This window comes from Artibeus jamaicensis, unplaced genomic scaffold (assembly GCF_021234435.1).
Source record: "Artibeus jamaicensis isolate MK-2021 breed Jamaican fruit bat unplaced genomic scaffold, CSHL_Jam_final contig_594, whole genome shotgun sequence".
NCBI classification, from domain to species: Eukaryota; Metazoa; Chordata; class Mammalia; order Chiroptera; family Phyllostomidae; genus Artibeus; species Artibeus jamaicensis.
This window is the reverse complement of record NW_026521898.1, coordinates 429649-452920: the sequence shown is the minus strand read 5'-3', so window position 1 is coordinate 452920 and position 23272 is coordinate 429649. Positions and strand designations below refer to the sequence as shown.

The 23272-nt window shown below is 38.8% G+C and overlaps 1 protein-coding gene across 1 annotated transcript in view; it reads left to right on the top strand.

The window, feature by feature from the left end:
• Positions 1 to 23272, top strand: part of GMDS (GDP-mannose 4,6-dehydratase) — a 711168-nt gene that overhangs the window by 535640 nt on the left and 152256 nt on the right. The window contains exon 8 of the mRNA XM_037128689.2: positions 23011 to 23129. Coding sequence (XP_036984584.1) covers positions 23011 to 23129 — 119 coding nt within the window. The remainder of the gene's footprint in view (positions 1 to 23010; positions 23130 to 23272) is intronic.

The window sequence follows — 23272 nt, the reverse complement described above, 5'->3', positions numbered from 1 at the left end:
AAAGTACACAAGTGATCACAGAAAGAGTTCTTAAGATACCAGCACTGTATTTATTGCTGGGAACTAGATCTTTAAAAAAAGGGTAACAAAACATTTTCTTCTTCACTCTTTCACTCTTAACTTCCACCTCCAGTAGTACTAGGAGAAATTGAATCAGATGAAAAAACAGGCAGTTTTGTGATGCCTGGCTCTGTTCTCTTACAGAGCCTCCAAACTAGGAGGTGGGGGCTGGAGAAGATGCTCAGCTAAAGAGATTGGTGTTTCAGCAGGTGGTACTGTTTCCCCCAAGGGATCAGACATCTTTGCCCCCCAGCTGGGAGCCACTGTTCACTCTTAGGAACAAATATCTAATGTTTGTCCTTGTACTTAGTGGTTCTAGCAAAGTTTTAAACTAACACCAAATTAGAAACAAAAGTGAGTCGTGCAAACCGAGAAACTGGCTCTCATTGCTTTGTAGATCATCATGTCACCATGATGTCTGGGATATTCCATTGTTCCCCTTTGAGCAAACCTGCAGTCCACATCACTGTTAGAAATACAACACTTGATTTTTTTTTTCATCTCTCTTTGTTCTGGAGTCAGTCACACATAGGCAATCTACAGGAAAGAAAAAAGGCAGGAGCAGCTGTGTAACTGTCATTCCCTCACTGACCAAGCTCTTTAGTATCTGTGAACACATGAATCTGGAGGCCCAACCAGAACATAGTGAGGACAGTGCATGGGGAGCCACTAGGATTTTGTCTCCGTGACTTAGAGGATCAATTGACTGGATTTTCCTCCCTCACTTTGAGGACAATTTTTTATTGCTTTTAGAGAGAGAGGAAGGGAAAGAGAAAAACATCAATGTAAGACAGAAACATCGGTTCGTTGCCCACCCTCTGCACTGGGGCTGGGGATCAAACCGGCAACCTAGGCATGTGCCCTGACTGGGAATTGAACCCACAGGCTTGATTAGGGGCTGACACTTCAACCAACTGAGCCAACTTCAGGCCAGGGTGACTGTTTTCTTAAAGACTCAATTCATTGATTCTTCAGGTCACTTGCTTAGTCCTCTCACTGTCTCTGTACTATATAGGTTCTTTTTCATTTTATTTAAGAGGATTCATTCTAGAGAACACCTGCCTCCGAATAATGGAGCTGGCTAGTGGGAGAGGACTCATTAGTTTATTGTCACATCTGTGGGTGACCGAATGACCTACATTCTCTAGCATCTTAGAATATGTCCTAAAGCTCTGACAGCACAAGTCACCCTCACCCACTTTTGTTTTTCTTTCTGTGGTTTCAGAAGGATTTAGTAGAAATAGAAACTGAAGATTTGGTGTAGATTGTCACAAACAGTGATTATACACTGGCTCATTTTCAAGAGCAGTAAAGGTATACTAAATATTCTACCTGCACACTTTAAAATGACCAGTTCTTAAATTAACTTATGATTTTTACAGCAAATATGTTCAATAGCCATTCTTTAAATTAATAATATTGATTTAAAAGCAAAAGTATCAACATTACCTAGTGTCTCAGTGAAGAAAAAAATTTAGGGAAACATTTAAAATTTAGTTTTGATATGTTACCAATTTGAAGTTTTTTAAATGCCCTTTTAGTTAGCACAGTAGGAACACTATCATGGTCTTTCAAAAAATGAATAGGCATATGAATGTAATGGATTTTGTATACTTCATTTTGGAGACCCAGCACATTGTATATCTTCCTAGGAAGGTTCAAATCATGAAGTTAACATCTGTGTTTGTAAACACTCCTCTCAAGTTCTCTTTCTCTAAAAGCTGGAGGCTGAAAGAATGAAGCACAGATCTTCCCCAGGCCAACAGTTGCATCATAAGCCCTTTGCAATCAATAAGAACATTGTGGTGGTTATTTCATACCTGATTAACTTATATGTCTACAAGCCAACACTTGCCTTGAAAGGCTGGTCTGGTTTCACGGGGTGTGAGCATGGCCTTTACTAGCCTGTTCTGGCACTGAGCTCTAGAACTGCTCTTTCCTGATGGCAGCCAGGGTCCAGGCCTGCAGTTTCGTAGTGAGTAACCCATCAGCTGGAGCATGCTTTTTTGTGAAAGGGCATTTTGTGTATTCAGGCAATACCACAATGGCAAGATAATTAGTGTTAGAAAGAAAAAAAAAACAATTGAAAACCGCATCAGATACCTGGCTGTGTACTGTTCAACTTTGAAGAGACAGAAAATGTGGTGGCTTTATTTTTCTTAATAACTGGCGTAAATGCAAACAAATACAGGCAATTGAGCATTTAATGATGAGTTAATACAGAAAGACATAAGAATAAAAGTTGCCTGTATGTTTCTCATTCCATTGTTGAAAAGCTGCATTTCTTGGCTTTTCTGTAATTGGTTTACATGGTATTGTATTTAAATTCATTATAAGATCTTAGAAGTTGCTTTCAGAGTTTTCGTATTCTTCCTTGCAGGCTCTCTGTTTCATTTTTAGGGAAATGGAATCCTTGTGTCTTATACTTCAAGTATTATTTTAGGTGTCTGACATTGCTTTTAATTTCACCAGTTGTGGGGTAAATAAACCATTGTGTATGTACTTGGGGAAAAATTGGCAGAAAAGCAGACTATGTCAAAGACTCTTGCTTATCATTCCTAGTAAGGTTTCCCAACTGGAGCTTCTCTGTTTTATTTTGCCTCTGGCTAACATCTAAAGATCAGTAATAAAGCTCTATGCAAATACTTTAATGTAGTAAAAGAACAATATTTTGACACTCATTGACACAAGCAAAAAATACAGCACTAAGTTAGTGTTCAGACAACAATGAAGACATTGTTCATTTATATGAAATGAATGTAGAAAATGTTGTGTTACAGTAACAGAAAAGATTGCTCCTCAGTTCTCGACCTTTAGCATTTGCTAGATGACATTATTTATGCTGCTCTGTAGTAATAGACAATTGTTTATTGTGAATAATGGGTCTTGAGCAGTTATTGATACTTGTCAAGCTACTGAAAATTTTAGTAACCAAAATAAATGCTTATTCTTCTGGGTCTGGTAATTTTAGTTAAGCTTATCTATTTTTTAAAATTTTTGAACATTTTAGAATTTTTAAATACTTAATAAGTTAAATGTTTAGAAGGTGTTCATTCAGTTTATCAAAGGCTTGTCTGTCTAGATTTTATCTGGAGATATAAAGACTTCCATCACCATGTATGTGTTTTTAAAATAATGGAACGTTTAGGGGCTCTTTTGATTTTTTAAGTATATTTTATTGATTATGCTATTGCAATAGTGCCAAATTTTCCCCCTTTTTATTCACCTCTGCCTTGCACCCCCCTCCAGAATTCTCTCTCCTTAGTTCATGTCCATGGGTTGTACATACAAGTTCTTTGGCTTCTGTATTTCCTATACTATTCTTAAACTACTCCCATCTATTTTACGCCTACCAATTATGCTTCTTATTCCCTGTACATTTTCACCCTCCTTTTCTTCCTTACCCACATGGGTGACCCTCCATGTGATCTTTATTTCAGGGATTCTGTTTCTGTTCTAGTTGTTTGCTTAGTTTTTGTTTTTGTTTTTTAGGTTCAGTTGTTGATAGTTGTGAATTGTCATTTTGTTCATAGTTTTTTATCTCCTTCTATTTCTTAGATAAGTCCCTTTAACATTTCATATAATTATAGCTTGGTGATGAATCCCTTTAACTTGACCTTACCTGGGAAGCATTTTATCTGCCCTTCTGTTCTAAATGATAATTTTGCTGGACAGAGTAATTTTGGTGGTAGGTCCTTGCATTTCATGACTTTGAGTACTTCTTCCCAGCCCCTTCTAGCCTGCAAGGTTTCTTTTGAAAAATCAGCTGATAGTCTTATGAGCACTCTTTTGTAGTTAAGTTTCTCCTTTCCTCTTGCTGCTTTTCAGATTCTCTCCTTATCTTTAAGGAGATAAGGATATATCTTGGCTGATATAATTATGATGTTCCTTGGTGTGTTCCTCCTTGGGTCCAATTTCTTTGGGACTCTCTGGGCTTCCTGAATTTTCTGGAAGTCTGTTTCCTTCACCACATTAAGGAAGTTTTCCTTGATTATTTGTTCAAATAAGTTTTCAATTTCTTACTCTTCTTCTGGAAGCCCTATGATTCAGATGTTGGAGTACTTAAAGTTGTCTCAGAGTTTCCTAAGCCTCTCTTCATTTTTTAAAAATTCTTGTTTCTTCATTCTTTCCCAGTTGGATGTTTATTTCTTCTTTTTGTTCAAATCATTGATGTGAGTCCCGGTTTCCTTCTCTTCACTGTTGGTTCCCTGTATATTTTTCTTTATTTTGCTTTGCTAAACCTTCATTTCTTCCTTCATTTTGTGACTGAGCTCAATCAGTTCTGTAAGCATCCTGATTACCAGTGTTTTGAACTCTGAATCAGATAGGTTGTCTATCTCCTCTTCGCTTAGCTGTTCTGGAGTTTTGTACTTTTGTTTTTGTTTTTAATATTTTATTGATTATGCTTTTACAGTTTTCCCAATTTTTCCCTCTTTATCCCCCTTCCATACTGCACCCCCAACCCTCCAGCATCCCCCCACCTTACTTCATATCCATGGGTTGTACATATAAGTTATTTGAGTTCTCTGTTTCCTATACCATTATGACCTCTCCCAATCTATTTAATGCCTACCAATTATGCTTATTCCCTATACCTTTTCCCCCATTCCTCTCCTCTCTCACCCCACCGAAAACACTCCATGTGATGTCCATTTCTGTGATTCTGTTCCTGTTCTAATTGTTTGCTTTGTTTTTGTTTTCATTGTTTTTCTTTCTTTTATTTTTTTAGGTTCATTTGTTGATAGTTGTGAATTTGTTGTCATTTTACCGCTCATATTTTTTGTCTTCCTTTTTTTAGATAAGTCCCTTTAACATTTCATATAATAATCACTTGGTGATAATGAATTCCTTTAACTTGACCTTATCTGGGAAGCACTTTAACTGTTCTTCCATTCTAAATGCTAGCTTTGCTGGATAAGAGTATTCTTGGATGTAGATCCTTGCCTTTCCTGACTTCAGATACTTCTTTCCAGCCCTTTCTAGCCTGCAACGTTTCTTTTAAGAAATCAGCTGATAGTCTTGTGGGTACTGCTTTGTAGGTAACTGTCTCCTTCCCTCTTGCTGCTTTTAAGACTGTCTCTTTGTCGTTAATCTTGGGTAACTTAATGATGATGTGCCTTGGTGTGTTCCTCTTTGGGTCCAACTTCTTTGGGACCCTCTGGGCTTCCTGAACTCCCTGGAAGTCTATTTTCTTTGCCAGATTGGGGAAGTTCTTCTTCATTATTCATTCAAATAAGTTTTTGATTTATTGCTGTTGTTCTTCTCCTCTGGCAACCCTATAATTTGGATATTGGAACAATTCAGATTGTCCCAGAGATTCCTCAGCCTCTCTTCATTTTTTTGGATTCTTATTTCTCCATTCTATTCTGGTTGAATGTTTATTTCTTCCTTTTATTCCAAATCATTGCTTTGAGTCCTGGTTTCCTTCCTGTCACTGTTGGTTCCCTGAATGTTTTGCTTTATTTCACTTTGGGTATCTTTCATTTGTTCTTGCATTTTTCAACTAAGCTCAATCAATTCTGTGAGCATTTTGATTACCAGGGCTTTAAATTCTCCATCATATAGGTTGGTTATATCCTTCTCACTTAGCTCTCTTTCTGAAGTTTTGCACTATTCTTTCGCTTTGGCCCTATTTTTTTTCGGGGCCCCTGATAAGTTGTAAGGGGGTGGGGGGATTTAAGAATTCACCCAGGCAGGGCAACCCTCTTTGCTATGCTGCCATGCTGTCTGTGGGGGAGGGGCCAGAAAGTGAACAATGCAGCTTACCTGTTCATCTCTAGCACACTTTTCAATGGATTCTCATGTGAGACTGGGAGTTTCTCCCACCACAGTAACTGCCATAGTCCACAGCCTCCTCTGAGTTCCAGTTTCCCCTTAAATCAGCCCCTCCCTTGCAGCCTTCTGCCTCGAGCAGCTAGCTCTGCCCCCACAGTCCACTACCTCACTGACGTTTCTCTCCGTTTCTCAGTCTTGCCAGTCTGGTTGTGCTGTTTGATTGTTTCTTTAATTCTGTGGTTGTCAGAATTCCATGCAGTTTGATTTTCTAGCACTTCTGGTTGTCTATTGATTATAGATTGGTTGTTTTTCTCCTTTTGGTTGTGGAAGGCAGCAAAGGGTTTCTACCTACACCTCCATCTTGGCTGAAACTCCGATAATCTTTTTCTGAAGTTTTGATGTTTTTATATGTGGGCCATATTTCCTTGTCTCAGTGCACCAGTCTGGATGAATGTTTCTTTAACTCCTTGGTTGTCAGAGTTCCATGCAGTTGGCTATTCTGGTAGGTCTAGTTGTTTATTGTTTTTATATTGGTTGTTATCCTTATTTTGGTTATGCGAGAAAAGGAAGAGTTTCTACCTCCACCTCCACCTTGGCTGGAACTCTCTCTCTCTCTTTCTCTCTCTCTTAGATTGGTGCACATAAAGCAGCTCTTTGTTTAATTTTCAATAGTATGGGTGTCCTTATTGGAGGTGAAGTTGTCTCTAAATAATTATTTTTATATGCAGTGGTATTTCTTTCCTCATATCAGTAGGCTCAAATGTTACTGTTATAATAATTCTTTTTCTTAAATAAAACTGGCTTCCCTTTTCATATCTTTCAATCAAGGGTATTACAAAGGCAGCGTCTAGGAAATAATTGTGATAACAGAAACATTTTGCTCATGGGTAAGACCAAGTCAATAAGAGCAATTTGACCTCTCTGAAGAATAAAGCTTATGTACCATTTATATTGGGGTATTTTATGTTTAACCAAAAATTAAAGGCAGAATGATTAAATCTAAAACTATTCAAGCGTGGTTTTAAGAGTGTTGAGTAGAGAATAACTTTTCAGTTGAAATCCTGATTTTTGTGAATGAGGACATTGTGGGAAAACACATTTGAAATGAATTTAATTGAGTGAATTGAATGAGGCACTAGTTTCCCATAACAAAGATGGTGCATGTGTCTCAGCCTGCAATCTTCAGAGGAGCTAAAGAATGGGTAGTGTCAGTGTTCTTTGCAATTAAAGACAGGTAAGAATCCTACAAAGCTCTCCCACTCCACTAGTGTGCATTGTCTTTTCCTTTGTGCTCCTAAAACTCCTTTCCTGCTAGCATTTATCCCATGGGCCTGTGTTATATCTGTTGCAGTGGACAACCAGCAGTCTTTCCTGTGGTTCTGTGGAAACAGGTGGTGCCTTATCCCCTGGGGAACTGTCTTCTCAGCTGTGAGAACAGAGCCTGATGCATGATTGGTTCTACACACTCAGACTCTGCTAAGTTCTGGAAATATTGGTCTTCAGCTCTCTTCTTCTGAGCTTGTTGGCTTAAGGAGCAGAAAGCACCTCAAAGGAATTCAAATAAGAAGTACAGGGATACTTCCCAGGAACTAGGAAGTGAAACCTGCCTTCCTGTGTATTTGTGCATCTTTCCCCTCATACCCCCTCAAGCCTTGTAGTCCCCCTTTCCCTGCTCTTTTCCCCAGGTGGGTCTCCTGCTTGACTCTGCAGCACTCCTTCTGTAGGCCTCCCCTTGGCTTTAGCAGTGCCAGTGGACCTCATGTGACAGCCATATGTATATAGCTCCAGTGGTCATTCAGTCTCTAGGTGTCTTAGTATAGATTTTTTTTAGTCTAATTGGCCCAGAATATATCAAGTGTCAGGAGGAAGGGGAGGCACAGGAACAGGTTACCCAGTTTAAGCCTTGCTGTTTTGGTTGACTCCTTCAGCAAGAGCTGTGGATAGGAATAATCTTGCTTAGAAGGAAGGTTTTGGAAAGCTTCTATGCCTGATGTCTTCTGCAAATGACCCAATTTATGTATCAGAAGTTCTTACTTATATCAAATGTTGAACTTTAAAAATCCTTTTCTATATAAATATTGGAAGTCCATAACCCAGGAAGGCACAGTGTTTACCTTGTGTATTTCTACCCGGCATAGTCTCAGACTCTTAACGTAGTGCCTGGCACCTTGCCAGCATTCCATATATGTTTAAAAACTGACTGATCAGGTCCTCAGGTTAGCCCACAAAAGTCCATGCAGCTATTCGTAACAACCATTTATAACAGAGTTTCTACAGGAAAATGCATCCCTAGTCATAATCAGTAGGAAAATGTTAGTGTAATGCAATAAAAAGAATACTATAAGGGAAATCCAGGTTCTAGTCCCAGCTCTGGCAGTAAATTGGTGTGTGACTTTCAGTGAGTCATACATTTTCTCTGGTTTCATTTGCTATGTCTTTAAAATGAATAGAATTGAATGAGAACATCTCTGAGGTCCCTTCCAGCTATAAAGCTTTGTGGCTCTAACAGAATAAGGATTAAATTTACTCCACCCTTTCAGTCTTCCTTCTTCCCACTGCCATACCTGCTTACAAGACTTTGTGGAGATCAACTAGATCCTCAGGCACCAATAACCCTCTCAGGCTACATAATTGCCACTGTCATCATCATCTAGATAAATAATAGTACTTGAGTGCTTATTATGTGTCAGGCACTCTTCCAGGCACTTTACATACATTAACTAATTTAATCCTAAAAATAGTCCTGTGAGGTAGGTACTATTATTGTTCTCATTTTCTGAGGCACTGGAAAATTAAGAGATTTGCCAAAAGTTACCAGGAAATTCCAGGGCTGGGGTTTAAACCCAGGTGGTCTGATTCTGAGTCTGAGCTCCAACAACAACAAGTACCAGTTGTCAGTGTGGTCCTCACACAAGGAGCTCCTGCTTCCCCATGGAACTTGTTAGAAATGCAAATTTTCAGTCCCCAGCCCAAGCCTACAGAGTCAGGGACTTTGGGGCGAGAGGAACAGCAATCTGCTTTAACCTTTCAGATGGCTGCAATGCACACTAAAATTCTAGTGCTCCTGCTTCCTCTCTTCAGCACTGCCTTTCAACATACCGATAAGAAGTTCTTTAGGTTTCTAGTCCCCAGATATTCCAGTTGGGGAGTTGGGGGTGTGGTATCATGGCCCAGTTATACATGAACAAGGCAAGCATTCAAATGTCAGAGGATCATAAATTAGGATCTAGTTATACTACTTTTCAAGCTCTCTTTCTCCTAGTTGGCATCACTGATGAAATCACTCCAGGAAAAGTCAGGAGGAGGAGATAATTACAAAGGAGGGAAATGTGGCCTTCTCCATGAAGCCCCAGCACAATCTTTGACAGGTTTAGCAAACAGGATTAGGCAGTGCATCATACAATAGGTGCAGACCCTCCTTCCTTACACGAGGCCTGCTCTGGCCTTGATTGTGCATGCCATATCCATGAGCTGCATGTAGTTACTGAGCACTTGAAGTGTGCCCAGTCTGGATGGGATGCGAAATATACACTGCACATTGAATACTTAATACGTGGAAAAATAATGTAAAATGTCTTATAATACTTTATATTGAAATGATAGTGTAATGAGTATATTTTAACTCTATACATTAAATAAGACATTGTTTAACTTTACATTTTCTTTGTTCTTTTATTGTGACTAAATAGAAAATTAAAAATTACACATGTGAGTTGCATTATATTTTTATTGGCAGCACTGTTTTCAACTAAGCTTGCCAAGTCCTATCATTATCTACCTTAATGCATACTATGTTGTATGTATAGATTTTATTTTTTGTTAATGATGATTATCAACACTGGAACTGAGAGATCTGTGGCAAGGTTAGGACCTGTTTTTCAAGGAAGCCAGGAACCGGCCCAGAAGTTGGATTCCAAAGGTTAGAGTCAGACAGAGAGGCACAACCAGGTGGTCAGGAGCAGCTTGAGGGGTAAAGTCACAGAGATGTCAGAGCTGGCTTCCCAAGAACATGTTTAGGCAGCACGGCTGGGAACCATGAGTTAAGGACATGGACAATCAGGTGGTCACAAGTGTAAAGTAACTTCCTGCTGCATACCCAGAGCTTTTATATTTTTCCTGCTAAGCCAGAGACTAATTCTAGAATGGCTTACCTGGGTATGCAAGTGGGTGCAGGTAATTGGAAACACCTGGTTGACGTAGGCGGCTGGGCATGCTCCAGGAAACAGCCACTTCTGGGAAGAATGCTGTGACAGTAATGATGTTGGGCTAAATTAGAACGTTTGTTAAATTATTAAATTAACTTGAAAGCAAGTTTCTATGTTCCATGTGTTGGTCTGAATTACTGGTGCCCTTATTTAAACCTATCACTGCACAATGTTAAAGGTAGACAGAGCCTTACATAGAAACCACAAGCTGAAACAATGATTATATTAAAGGCAAAAATATTCATTAAGAATATTGAATCAATCACTTGATATTATAATCGTTACAGGACAGATTATTTCCAAAGATGGCTGCAATAATCCCTCTCATCCTGCACACCCTTCCGTATTGTGACTTTACCTCTCTTGTCATAAAGGGACAGAGTCTGTTTCCCTTTTTTAGAATTTGGGCTGACCCTATAACCAGTAGTATACAGAGGAGTGACACCCTTACACTTTTAGGCTGATGCCTTCTGAGTCCTTGCAGCTTTCGTTTTGTAAAGAAGCTTGGACTAGACAAGTAAATGAGAGACCATGGGGGTGAAGGCATGTGGAGAACTGAGGTGCATCCGGCAGCGAGGACCCAGACCTGGGAGGAAGGTCCTCTTGATCCTGTAACCCCAGTCAAATCACTTCAGCCAGCACCACAAGAGTGCAGCTGAGCCATCCGGCTGAGCCATTCCACCAAGCCCTCCTGAACTACTAACTCACAAAATCCTGAGCAATAAGAAGGTTTAAGCCATTAGATCTTAGGGTGACTTATTAAGCAGCATTGAACAAATGAAACATCCTTTATTTGTATGTGCATTTTTCATTGAGGTTCTCTCACATTATTTACATGGTCACATAACTTTGAGATACATGTAATTGCTTAAAATAATTCTTTATACACTCACTCAGAGTGTATTAGGCTGAACATATATACATGCATACAGTCTATAGATTTTGCTCCAATTAATTTGGAGTACTAGGAGGCCCATAAAATGATATGACATAGGAATGGGGATTATCCTTATTAGAGAACCACTTTTATACTAATCCTAATATCAGGAAAGTGTTGCTGAAGGAGAGACCCATTGTACCATCTGTGTCATGGTCTCCTGGCTGAAGGGCAATGTAGACTTTGATCTGGGGGAATGCAGAGAGGAAGAATGATTGCCAGATAGCACTATAGTGGCCACGTTATTTCTGGCTATTCTGTGAGCCACACTAACCAAGTGCTGAAAAATCAGGGCAAACCAAGTCTTGGGTTTGGTTCTGGGTTTTGAGAGTAGTTGAATTGAAGTTGTAGTCTGCCCTCTGTGCAGTTCCCTGTTCTTCCTCATATGATTCCTTCAGCAAACATCAGCCTTATTCAAGTAGTCATAGCATGCCCCATGATCTCTATCTGAAGTAGGAGTAGGGAAGAGGGTTCCAAGGGAAGAAAAGGAACGATAATAAAACAGACGAATATCACATGTTACAAGGAGTATTATTCAAAGATAAAATATGTAGCTGGAGTTAATTTGTCTCCATTGATTCAAAAAAATACAGGCAACATGTTTTTGTTCAGTTTGCTAAATGCAAAGGTAGGCAAATGACAGGCCATGGGCCAGTTGCCTGTTTTTGTGAACAATGTTTTTTTTAGACATAGCCATGCCCGCTTGTTTTTGTATTGTCTGTGGCTGTATTTGCACTACAACAGCAGACTTGAGTTAGTTGTGTTGAATATCATATGGCTCGCCAGCCTAAAACATTTACTGTCTGACCTTTTAAGAAAAAGTCTGCGGATCCCTGGCTTAAAGAAAATAAATGAGAGTTAAGTCGGAAGTAATCGGGAAAGATATGGAGGAGAAAAAGAAAGCAATTTCAGGTATTAAGGTCTCATTGACAATGACGTTTAAAATAAACATCACTAAAATAATCAGGTGAACAATAGGAAGAAATCATGTAAAATTATAAGGATAAGAACAAACATTAAAGTGGGTAGATAGGGTATAATAGATATAGAAAGGAGAAGAAAAGAGATGCAACCTATGCATAATTGGTGTTCCTGAGAAAGAAATAGACTAGAAGAAATAAAATATACTCAAAAATTAATAAAAGAAATAAACAGATAATTTGAATCTGCATATCACAAGAAAAACAGTATCCCTGAAAAACGATTCAGAATTATTAGTACAAGACTGAGAGCTTTCGGGTTTTGTATTGTTTCCAGACATGAGAAAAAATAGCCCCCAACCTTTGAATTTGTAGATTGGTATACCTGGCTAAAATAAAAGAATACAGGGAAAGGCAGATTTTGACATGGCCTCTTTCTTTCTGTATATGATATCAAAGTAGATATGTTAACAGCCAAAGAAGCAAGGGCTTTATAACTTTCTAAGCTGTGTTTTATTATTTTTGGTGTTTTTATTGATTTGTTATCTAATAATTTTTACTGTTCAATATCTTTGTATCTTTAAAATGTCTGAAGAGCCCTTAATCAAAAGAATATACAAACCACAGTATTTTTGCCCAAGAAGAAAATTAATAGATTCAGAGGGCCCTAAGGCCAGCCTTTGGTTATATCCTAGATGGTTTTCATGATATAGTTTTGTTCGTTAGTCATTTGGCACCTGCTTTCCAACTAGGTTATATTAGGGGTACTCCCCACCAGGCTAACCCTCGGAACTTTCCACACAGGCCCCACCAAACTGGAGTCCTGGCCTAGCACAGGGCCACTTGAAGCCTTGTGAGGCCAGGCTGTCGTCTGAAACCAGCTGCCAAACAAAGCTACAAGACACAGTGCATGTGAATGGGTCCACACTTGTTTCCTTCAGTGGAAACTCCAGTTGCCGTTAGTTCAAATTCCTATGATTTTTATTAGAATTATTTCATAGACTTTCTCCCCTGAAATATATGTATATATAGTTCTCCTTTAAGATGATTTTTATGACAGCAGCACATAAAGCACGAAAGTGCAGAGCTGAAAAAACAGCAGTCAAATAACATAGTTAAACATAACCTTGATTAACAAATCTTGTTATTCATGGGTGACAGCTCAGTTAATAAGTGTTTGTGGCTTGGATACTAAACTGGAAGTTAATGGTGAGGGGAAGCAATTGTAGAATCCAGATTTTTAAGACAAATATGCATCATGCCCCAAAAGGCATGCATGGAATCAGGTGTGTAGTTAGTCGGCTGTGGTGATGTACTTCAGGTGTTCTCCTTCACTGGTCCAGCTGTGAATGCCTCCAGAACCACCAAGCCAAGGAAGGAGGAGTGACCCTTCCTGCCCCACTTCCACATGCATGCTTTGAATGGCCAAAGAGTAGCTTGTGAGAAAGGAGTATTTTCATTTGAAAAATTTTTAACTAAAATTTTATTTCAACTTCTCTAAATTAGCTTTGTAGAATGCATAGATAAATTATATAGTTCCAGGAGAGCATGTATCCAAAATTAACCAATATTTATAAGTATCTAAGTTGGCCTTCAAATGTCAATGGTGTGGAGTCAGATTTTCCCTCAACATCATGTGACTTAAAAACAAAATGAATGTGAGACATGATTTGAAAACTGTACTGTTTATTTGATATTAAGTGGCATTCTATGTTAAAGAATCTGAAGCATTGGTACATTCCTTAACTAATTCTCTTTCCTCCCTGTGAAATGGATTAAAAAGTGGGAGCTGTTTCCCCCACCACCACTGGTGATCCGGTCAGGGCTGAAAGTAAATAAGTATCTGAGGAAATGGATAAAGCAGTCATATCCTTAAAGGACACTAAAAAAATGTGGGAAATTTGTCTTTTTCCTTCTTCATTTTTTGAGAGACAGAATTGATGTCTAAAACATGTAACCTTAAAATCCTTTCTACAGTCAGAAGCCAAAGCTGGGGGGCAATTTGATCACAGATTGTGCCCTGGTGGTGTCATGGGTCATATGTTCAGCATGTGAACAGGAAGGTGAGAAGTGGTGAACTTTTGCCTCAGTTGTGCCATCCATCAGAGAACAAATAGACCAAATCAACGTGTGCAGCTGTATGAGAAGGGGAATGGCTGAGTACTTCTCACACAGGGGCCTTTGTGTCCTGGACATGACCTGGCATTATGATGGGATGCACTGGGCCTGGGCTTTGTGGCAAATTACTAAGCCATTATCACATAAGAACACAAGATCATTTATCTTCTAATCCAGAGTGTCACCTGTTCTTCATTTACCAGTCAATAACCATTAATTATGCTCAATGGAAATTTAAACAAAGCCCTTTCCCTCTGTAAAACGAGTAAACTATTCAGTAATAACAAATAAATCTGGAGTTGTATATCCTTTCCCTTCCCATTCCCAGACCGGAGTCTGGTACAATATGAACTTTAGAGGAAATGCCTAGAAATTGATAGGTCAAAGGCTTCAGATAGTCTTATGGAAAAGAAAGGAACAGATTCTTGGCACTGAACCTAGTGAAAATGAGAGGCTCCAACTGATCCCCAGATTCCTGTTGAGGAACAAAACAAGCACCAGGGAACTCGTGCCCAGTGTTTAAAGTAATCTGCTATTAACCAGTAATCATATTTTCTCCTTTTATTTTTAGCAAGCCTTTTCTTTTTTCACATGACTAAAAATATGATTATTTTCGAAACCATTCTAGCACAACATAGCATTTTAAAAGAAATAAAATAAAGCTGAGCAGTCCTGAAAGACCTATTTGAAATGTTATTTTTAGAATGGAACTTTGAGTAAAATATACTTACATACATTAATCCTACAGAAAAATGTTCAAGTCGAAATTCTAACCAAGAGCATAATTTGATTTTTCCTAAAAACTTTTCAAGTATTTTGAAGAAAGCCAAAAATATTTGCATGTGTTCATGTGCGTGGGCGCACTCAGGAGACATGGGAGGGTCAGCCTAGTTAGAAGGTGTGGCCAAAGAGCAGGCTAAGTACGAATGAACTCAGCCATGCTGTCTGCCATTGATGACAGGAAATTCAAGTTGATAACAGGAATTTGTTTTAAGGACTAGGCCTGGGGCCCTTGCACATGGCACAGGGGTGGCCAATCCTTTGGCATCTCTGGGCCACACAGAAAGAACTGTTGTCTTGGGCTATCCATTAAATACATTGCAACACATAATCACAAAAGTCTCATAATGTTTTAAGTAAATTTACGATTTAATGTTGGGCCACATCGCAGCCATCCTCGGCTGCATGTGGCCCATGGGCCTCAGGTTGGACACCTCTGGTAGAAGAAGAGGCCAGAGTTCCCACACAGATGAGGGAAACAAGCATTCTAGGCCCCGGGAATTGTACCTGCGAGTCACGGACATGAAGAGCAGGCCCCTGAACCAGTTTCTGCTAGAGCCAGCACCCATTACAAAGAGGCACCTCTCTGAGGAGCTTAACAATGAAGGGTGCTGGGCATAGGGCTTGACCACAGACCTGGGCTGTGTTTCAGACCACAGTCCTCGGCCTGGAGGGGATAATAATGTGCAGGGGCCATAGAGCCCAGGGAGCTACAAAGCATTAAAGAGAACATCTTGTATTTTGTGCCTTTTAAATAATGATTTAGCTTTACTATTAAATAATTAGTATAAAATTTAGAAAGTATTATAATTAAATTCATTAACTATGAACTCATAGTACAAAATGAAACCAGATATTTCACTAAAGTGAACAAAACTCTCTCCTAGCCAAGACAATTTCATTGGTTACTTTTCAGTATATCATTGACCTCAACTTAGTGCCATTGTTTCACCCAGTTGCCACATGTCCAAGGCCTGTATAATTGCCCAAAATATCATCTTTTCTAGAACAAAAATATGATTTAAAAATATCATGTAGCCCTGGCTGGTGTAGCTCAGTGGATTGAGCACGGGCCTGTGAAGCAAAGGGTAACCGGTTCAATTCCCAGTCAGGGCACATGACATGCCTGGGTTGCAGGCCAGGAGAGGAAACCACACATTGATGTTTCTCTCCCACTCTTTCTCCTTCCTGTTCCCTCTCCTTAAAAATAAATAAATAAAATATTTTTTTAAAAATCACATAATAGGCTAAAAATACAAGATATTCATAAGAAGTAACTTCAAGTAGAAGACAAATATTTACCTATTTTTTATTTTTAGAAATCTACCACAAATTCAAAGAATAATGAGGAATTAAGCATTTTTGGTTTCATTTTTGTAAGCTGCCCTGTTGAAGTCAGAAAACTATTTTTTCAACTTATCCAATAGCAGCTAGGGAGATACTGACTAAGATAATTTTCTTTAAGTGTTACAACAAGTGCTCAATTCACATAATATTAGGGACTGTGCCTATTATTTTTACTTACTATATTTTGAAAAAGTGGATAGGAGTAATTAAAAAACATTGATTTGTCACTTGCTTGGATTGTTCTTAAAGACACATGTCAAGGGCTGGGGAGAGGAGGAAATGGGGGAGTTATTATTCAATGGATATAGAGTTTCAGTCATGCCAGATGAAAAGGTTCTAGAGATTTACTGTGCAACAGCATGCTTATAGTTAATAATACTGTACTGGATACTTAGAGTTGTTGAGTAGAGCTCATGTGTATTTTCATGATAACAAAAAATTGCAACTAATTAATAAGTTTGGCAAAATACAAGGTCAAAATGCAAATATAAATTATAATATCATTTGCAATGAGCAATCCAAAAAGGAAATTAAGAAAACAATTTAATTTGCAATAACATCAAAAAGAATAAAGCACTTAAGAGAAAAAAAACAGAGAGATATGTCAAATACCAACTATACTTATTTTTTAATATGCATCTGCTGTGTAAACAAAACCTGTACAATTAATGTGCAGTTCCCAGCTATAGAAACTATAGGCCTGTATGCTATTGACAAAAGATGACATAACTGAGTGAACTCAAGCTGCAATGGCTGCCACAGTTTGTGTCTTAGACATGCAGCTGCATTGCTGCCCAACTAGGCTTCTCATTTCCAGTGAAAAAGTGCATCTGTGGATACTCCCATTGACAAACTGACCTTGAAATGCTGATGATGAAATCCTAAACTGGTACAACACTTTTCATTGCCTCTCAGAGAACCATTTTATAAGCATTAGTACTATTCATTACGTGATTGTTTTTCCATTAATGATTTTTTAAATTTAGTAGAGATTTATTTTACAGGGTTTGATTGTATCTTGTTTTTGTTGGAACATAGAATTGGTAACCAGTGAAGGCTCTAGAAAAAGCATTTACAGATAAGATGCAGAGGAGCAGTATATAAATTTTTAGTATTGCTCTTGGAAGAGTAAAACCTAAGCTAGGTTGGTTATCCATAGAAGCACTATCTATAGAAGCTGGGGATCTTTAAAATTTTTGAGCAACTGGAAATCAGGATCCATAGTTTAACATAGTAGACTTAGTTATGTTTATTGAGAATGGTAGTGGGGGAGTTGTTGAGGTCTTAGAATACTTGTGAAGTCTGAAATTCTGTTTAGGATTCAATATTCCCTTCTAATCATCATTTCCTTTGTGCTGAATACAAATCATCTCATCTTAGTTGCAATTCATACTAGTCTAAGGGGTAGTGGCATTCTTTCAGTTTCAGAGATAAGGAAATTGATTTATAGATCAGTTATTGCATCTCAGGTTTTGGAATCCAGTTTACACAGTATCAGCAAAGTGCAGGCCAGGTGGCTCAGTTGGTTAGAGCATTGTCCCATACACCAGTGGTCCCCAACCTTTTGGGCATCAGGGACCAGTTTCATGAAAGATAATTTTTTCATGACCAGAGAGTGGGAGAATGGTTTCAGGATGATTCAATCACATTGCATTTATTGTGCACTTTATTTCTATTGTCTTACTTGTAGTATATAATGAAATAATTATACAACTTAGCACATGCTAGAGTTAGCATGTGGGTTTACCAAAACTGTGAATATGACAGTGTATAGTATAGGAAAGAGAGACACAGACAGAGGTGGTAAATAAAATAATGGGCAGGCCACACACAGAGTACAGTAAGTGTCGGATTCTGGCTTAAAGCCTGGCACCAGATGCAGCTTAATTGTCACTTGCAACTCAATGATAGCATTTTGGTATGAGTCTGCAAGCAATTGATTTATTATGGTCCCTGTGCGGTCTAACCCCTCTGCTAATGAGATTATCATTAATCTATTTGCATCCACTCCCCAGTGCTAGCATCACCACCTCAGCTCCACCTGAGATCATCAGGCATTAGATTCTCATATGGAGTGTGCAACCTAGATTCCTCACATGAACAGTTCACAGTAGGGTTTGCACTCTTATGAGAATCTAATGCTGCTGCTGCTGATCTGATGATCTGACAGGAGGCTGGGATAGGCAGTAATGTGAGTGATGGGGAGCAGCTGTAAATACAGATGAAGCTTTGCTCACTTGCCCTCTGCTCACTTCCTGCTGTGTGGTCTAGTTCCTAACAGACCATGGACTGGTACTGGTCTGTGGTCTGACAGTTTGAGACTCCTATTGTACAATAAGAGGTTGTAGATTCAATTCCTGGTCAGGGAACATAACTAAGTTGCAGGTTTGATCCCCAGTCAGGGTGCATATGGGAGACAACCGATTGATGTTTCTTTCCCACATTGATGTTTCTCTCTCTCTCTCTCTACCTCCCACCCCTTTCTTCCTCTCTCTCTAAAATCAATAAGCATATCCTTATGTGAGGATTAAAAAATAAATATAAATGAACAATATCAGTAAGTAAATAGTAGTGGATTAAAAATGTTTTCCCTTGGGCTTTTTTAATTACTTTTTTTTTCAATGACAGTTTATATACCCTATTATATTAGTTCAGGTGTACACCCAGTGATACATTATATAACTTACTAAGTGATTATCCCAATCTGATACCCATCTGATCATACATAGTTATTAAAATATTATTGACTATACTCCATATGCTGTACTTTACATCCTCATGGCTATTATGTAACAATCAATATGTACTTCTTTCTCCTCTTCACCTTTTTTCCCCATCCCCCCAACCACCTTCCCATTTGTCAACCATCAAAATGTTTTCTGTATCTATGAGTCTGTTTCTGTTCTTTCTTGTTTGTTTTGTTTTCTTAGATTCATTTCTAGATAGACATGTATTTATTGCCATTTTATTATTCACATTTATTATCTTCTTCCTCTTATTCTTCTTAAAGAAGACCCTTTAACATTTTAGAAAGTACTGGTTTGGTAATGATGAACTCTCTTAGCTTTTTCTTGTCTGGAAAGCTCTTTATTTGTCTTTTAATTCTAGGTGATACCTTTGCTGCAGAGAGTAATCTTGGTTCTTAGTCTTTCTTTTTCTTCACTTTGAATATTTCTTGCAGGTCCCTTCTGGCCGTCAAAGTTTCTGTTGAGAAATAGAACTGACAGTCTTATGGGAGTGCCATTGTAGATAACTAGCTGCTTTTCTCTTTCTGCTTATATACCCTGCGAAGGTTATGGCTGATCTGAGAGATACAAACTAACTCTTTTCTTAAGTATTTTACATATATCAGGTACATATGTTCAAGGTCATGACTAGCTGCATGTTTGTACATGATTAATGTTAAGCCATAATGTTTAAGCCAGTTTGGTTATAAGTCTGTTTTGTAAGGATGTGTAACATTCAATAATAAATTGGACCTGAGAGATGACGTGAACTCTGAAGTCAGTGTTGGTGTAGTTGGGTTCCCCACCCCCCACCAGCAAACTTCAAAGTCCGTGTTTTTTTTTATTTACCATTGAAAATGGCTGAAAAAATACATATATCAATTTAATAATCCAAGAGATGTTGAAGAACTTCAGCAAATGCTATTTGAATCTGATGACAATGATAAAGGTGAGTATGAAGATAAAAGTAATTTAGTAGATAAAGATTATGTGGAAGTTTGTTCAGGAGAGTCAGATATCAAGCAAGATATTTCTGGTGAAGAAACTAAAGATGAATAAGACATGAATGAAGAGTATTTGGGGGGAAAGAAAAAATCAGAATGTGTTAGGTACTATGCATCCAAAATGAGTCACTTATTAAAATAGTTTTGCAAGGGTTGTGGACAGTGCGTATGCCTTGAGCACGGCAGTGTTGTTTGCAATGCCCGTTACAAATGTTTCGCAAAGCCAGCTATGGAAGATTCTGATTAATTAATGTTAAAGACATTTTTGGTTCTATTTTGTAATAATATTCATGTTTCTGGTTTTAGAAAAAATTTATTTTTTGTGTTTTTATATCTCTGTATTTAATAATTTCTAGATTATAACTGAAAATAAATAAAAATCATATATTATTATATAAATATAATAAACACAAATTTGTAGTGTTTTAAATTCTTTTGCATTTCAGCACATAGTAGTAATGAATGTACTGTTGGATATACATGAACTACACTGTAATATTTTTTACTGTGATTTCCATAGGGTTAATGTTCTTCATTTTTAACCTTTTGCATTTTAATTATGTTGTGTCTTGGTCAGAGCCTCTTTGGGTTCATCTTGTTTTGGACTCTCTGTGCTTTCTGTATGTCTATTTTCTTCACTGGGGTAGGGAAGTTTTCTGTCATTATTTTTTCAAATAGGGTTTCAATTTATTGCCCTCTATCTTCTCCTTGCAGCACCCCCATGATTCAAATGTTGGTACACTTGACGTTTTCCCAGAGGCTCCTTACACTGTGTATATTTTTTATTCCTTTTTCTTTTTGCTGTTATAATGAGGGTGTTTTTTGCTCCCTTATATTTCAGATTGCTGATTTGAGTCTCGACTTTTTTTTATTTAAAGTCACTAAAGCTGGGCACTCCAGGTATACCTCACACCCATGTGAGCTGTGTACATCCTCCTGTTGTAGTTGAGCCTTGATTGCTGTTAGCACATCATTGGAAGGGATTTACCCCCAGGCTGATCAACTGTAAGGACTAGCTGTGACCACCAACCACTGCAGAGGATTTACTGGCAGGAGCTTGTACCCACAGAGCAGAACTTACCTCACTGGGGCTCTTGTGCCTACTGAATCTACCCCCTTGAGTATGTGGCTGTGGAAGTGCTTCTGTGGTGCTTCAATGTAGTAGTCTGAAGCTGTCCACCGGGTGCGCTGTCTTTGAGGCCCCTCCCCCAAGAGGTGCCTGCTAAGGTCAGCTGCCACCCGTGTTCTCCCCAGGGCTGCCTGGTTTGATCTGCAAAGTAATCTGCAGATGGCTGCTACTTGTGCTGGGCTGGAGGTACCCAGGAGAGACCAAGCTGCCAACCATGGCCTCCTGCTGCTGCTAGTGCTATACCTGGGACCACTTAGCAAGCGATATGGAGCAGTTTAAGACCAGAGACAGCTTTTTGAAAGATTTTAGAAGTCTGAAACATGAACCAAGACAGGCCATTCATATGGAAAAGCCCCTGGAAACTGCTTGGGTAGGCCTACAAATTTGGTGGAACGGGGTCTCACTAGGGAATCACCAGAGAGGGGCAAACAGTGTAAACCAAGTAATGGAGACTTAGATATTGCAACTGTCTGCTGGCTCTGGGTGCTTAGTGAAAGAACAGTAGCCTGTACCAGCACTGTTATCTGGGAGAAAGCTGTCCCCCAGCACTTGCTCTGTTGCCAGATAAGTCAGTTCTTCCCCTATGTCCTTGGTGCCCTTTGAGCTGTTCCCCTAGCACTGGAGATCAGAGGGAGGGATTCGAAGTAAGTCTGTGTGGGGGCCCTTCAAGAGGAATTACCTGGGACTACAGAAGCCTTCCATCTCTTTCAGCCTCAATCCCTGGTGGTGTTTACAGGCAGAAGTCATGGGGACTTCTCTCCCCAGCACTGGCACCCTGAGCTTGGGGGCCTGGTATGGGGCTAGGATCCCTTGCTCCTCAGGGCAGACCTCTACAGCCATGATTGCCCTCCTGATATTTATCTGCTATATGTGGGTGTGGGACCAGCCCATTCCACAGCTCAGCCCCTCCTCCCAGGTTTGATATGTCTTCTTTAAATCCCCAGTTGTAGGACTTCCACTCAGGTAGATTTCAGGTGGTTCTGAATGGTGGTGGTTCTGTATTTTAGTTGTAATTTTGACATGGTTGTGTGAGGATATGAATATTACTTAAGCTTCCATCTTAACTGGAAGTCCATTAATAATCCTTGATTATTTTGCTTTTTGATGTCACCACTTTGGTACATTTTCACCTTATTGTTAAGAAACTTTGTTCTACTTTTAGTATAAACATCTATCTTTAAAGGACTTTTTCTTCCCTTTTGTCCATAATATGAAAGTAAATTAGACAATGGTTTTTAAACTCTTCTTTTCTAAAAAAAGAAAGGTTATTTGCCACATATACTCTTCAATATCTTGTTCCTCTACATTGTAGTCCAAGCATCTGCTGCATGACAGTCACCTGGGATGTTAAAGGTTTAGATATCTAAAGCATATTCTCTATTATGTCCACTTATGTGACTGTGGCCTAAGCACGTATACTGAGTTGTTCCCCGCATGACTATGATATACATTAAAGTTTGAGAACCACTACTACTGTAGTGGTGAGAATATTGCTTTAAGTTCATGGTTATTTTCTAGCTGTACATGATCGAAGTACTTAAACACGGAGACTGCTTAAACAAGTGGCTGTTAGACTTACCGTAGGTGATTCTAATGCCTTGGTAGCCCACATAAGCAAGCCAAACCTAAGGCACTTCACTTGAATCAAAGAAAATGAAACTTAAGAAAAACCAATCACAAACAGCTTACTTGGCTTTCCCAAGTAAGGCCACTGCATAAACTATAACCAATCTAATAATTTCTTTGCTTTGCTTTGTTTTGCTTTGCTTCATTTTCTGCTCTGTGAAAACCTTGCCCCTCTCTCTTATGGAGTGCTCCTAACCACCTTTGCTTTAGCACTACTCTATTCAAGTGAAGGTATGAGCAAATAAACTCCTTTTTAAAAAAAATTTAATATGCCTCAGTTTACCTTTCAACAATGTCCATACCCAATTATGTGAGTTTGATAACATATTTCCCAAGTGGCAGGTGGCTGCAACTTTAACTGGGGTTTGCCTGTCTCTCTGTAGGCTATGTGGCTGATGTTGCAGAAGGAGGAGCCAGAGGATTTTGTCATAGCTACTGGAGAAGTCCACAGTGTCCGGGAGTTTGTAGAGAAGTCATTTTTGCACATTGGAAAAACCATTGTGTGAGTATAACTGAGAGCTGATGTCTGGTCATTCATCAGACATTTGCTAGCACATTTGTATAGGTGCTTCTTATTCTGCCTTGGTTTTGTCTTTTTCCTTTTTTACTCTATTATAAAGCAATGTAGTGAGTTTCAATGTAGAG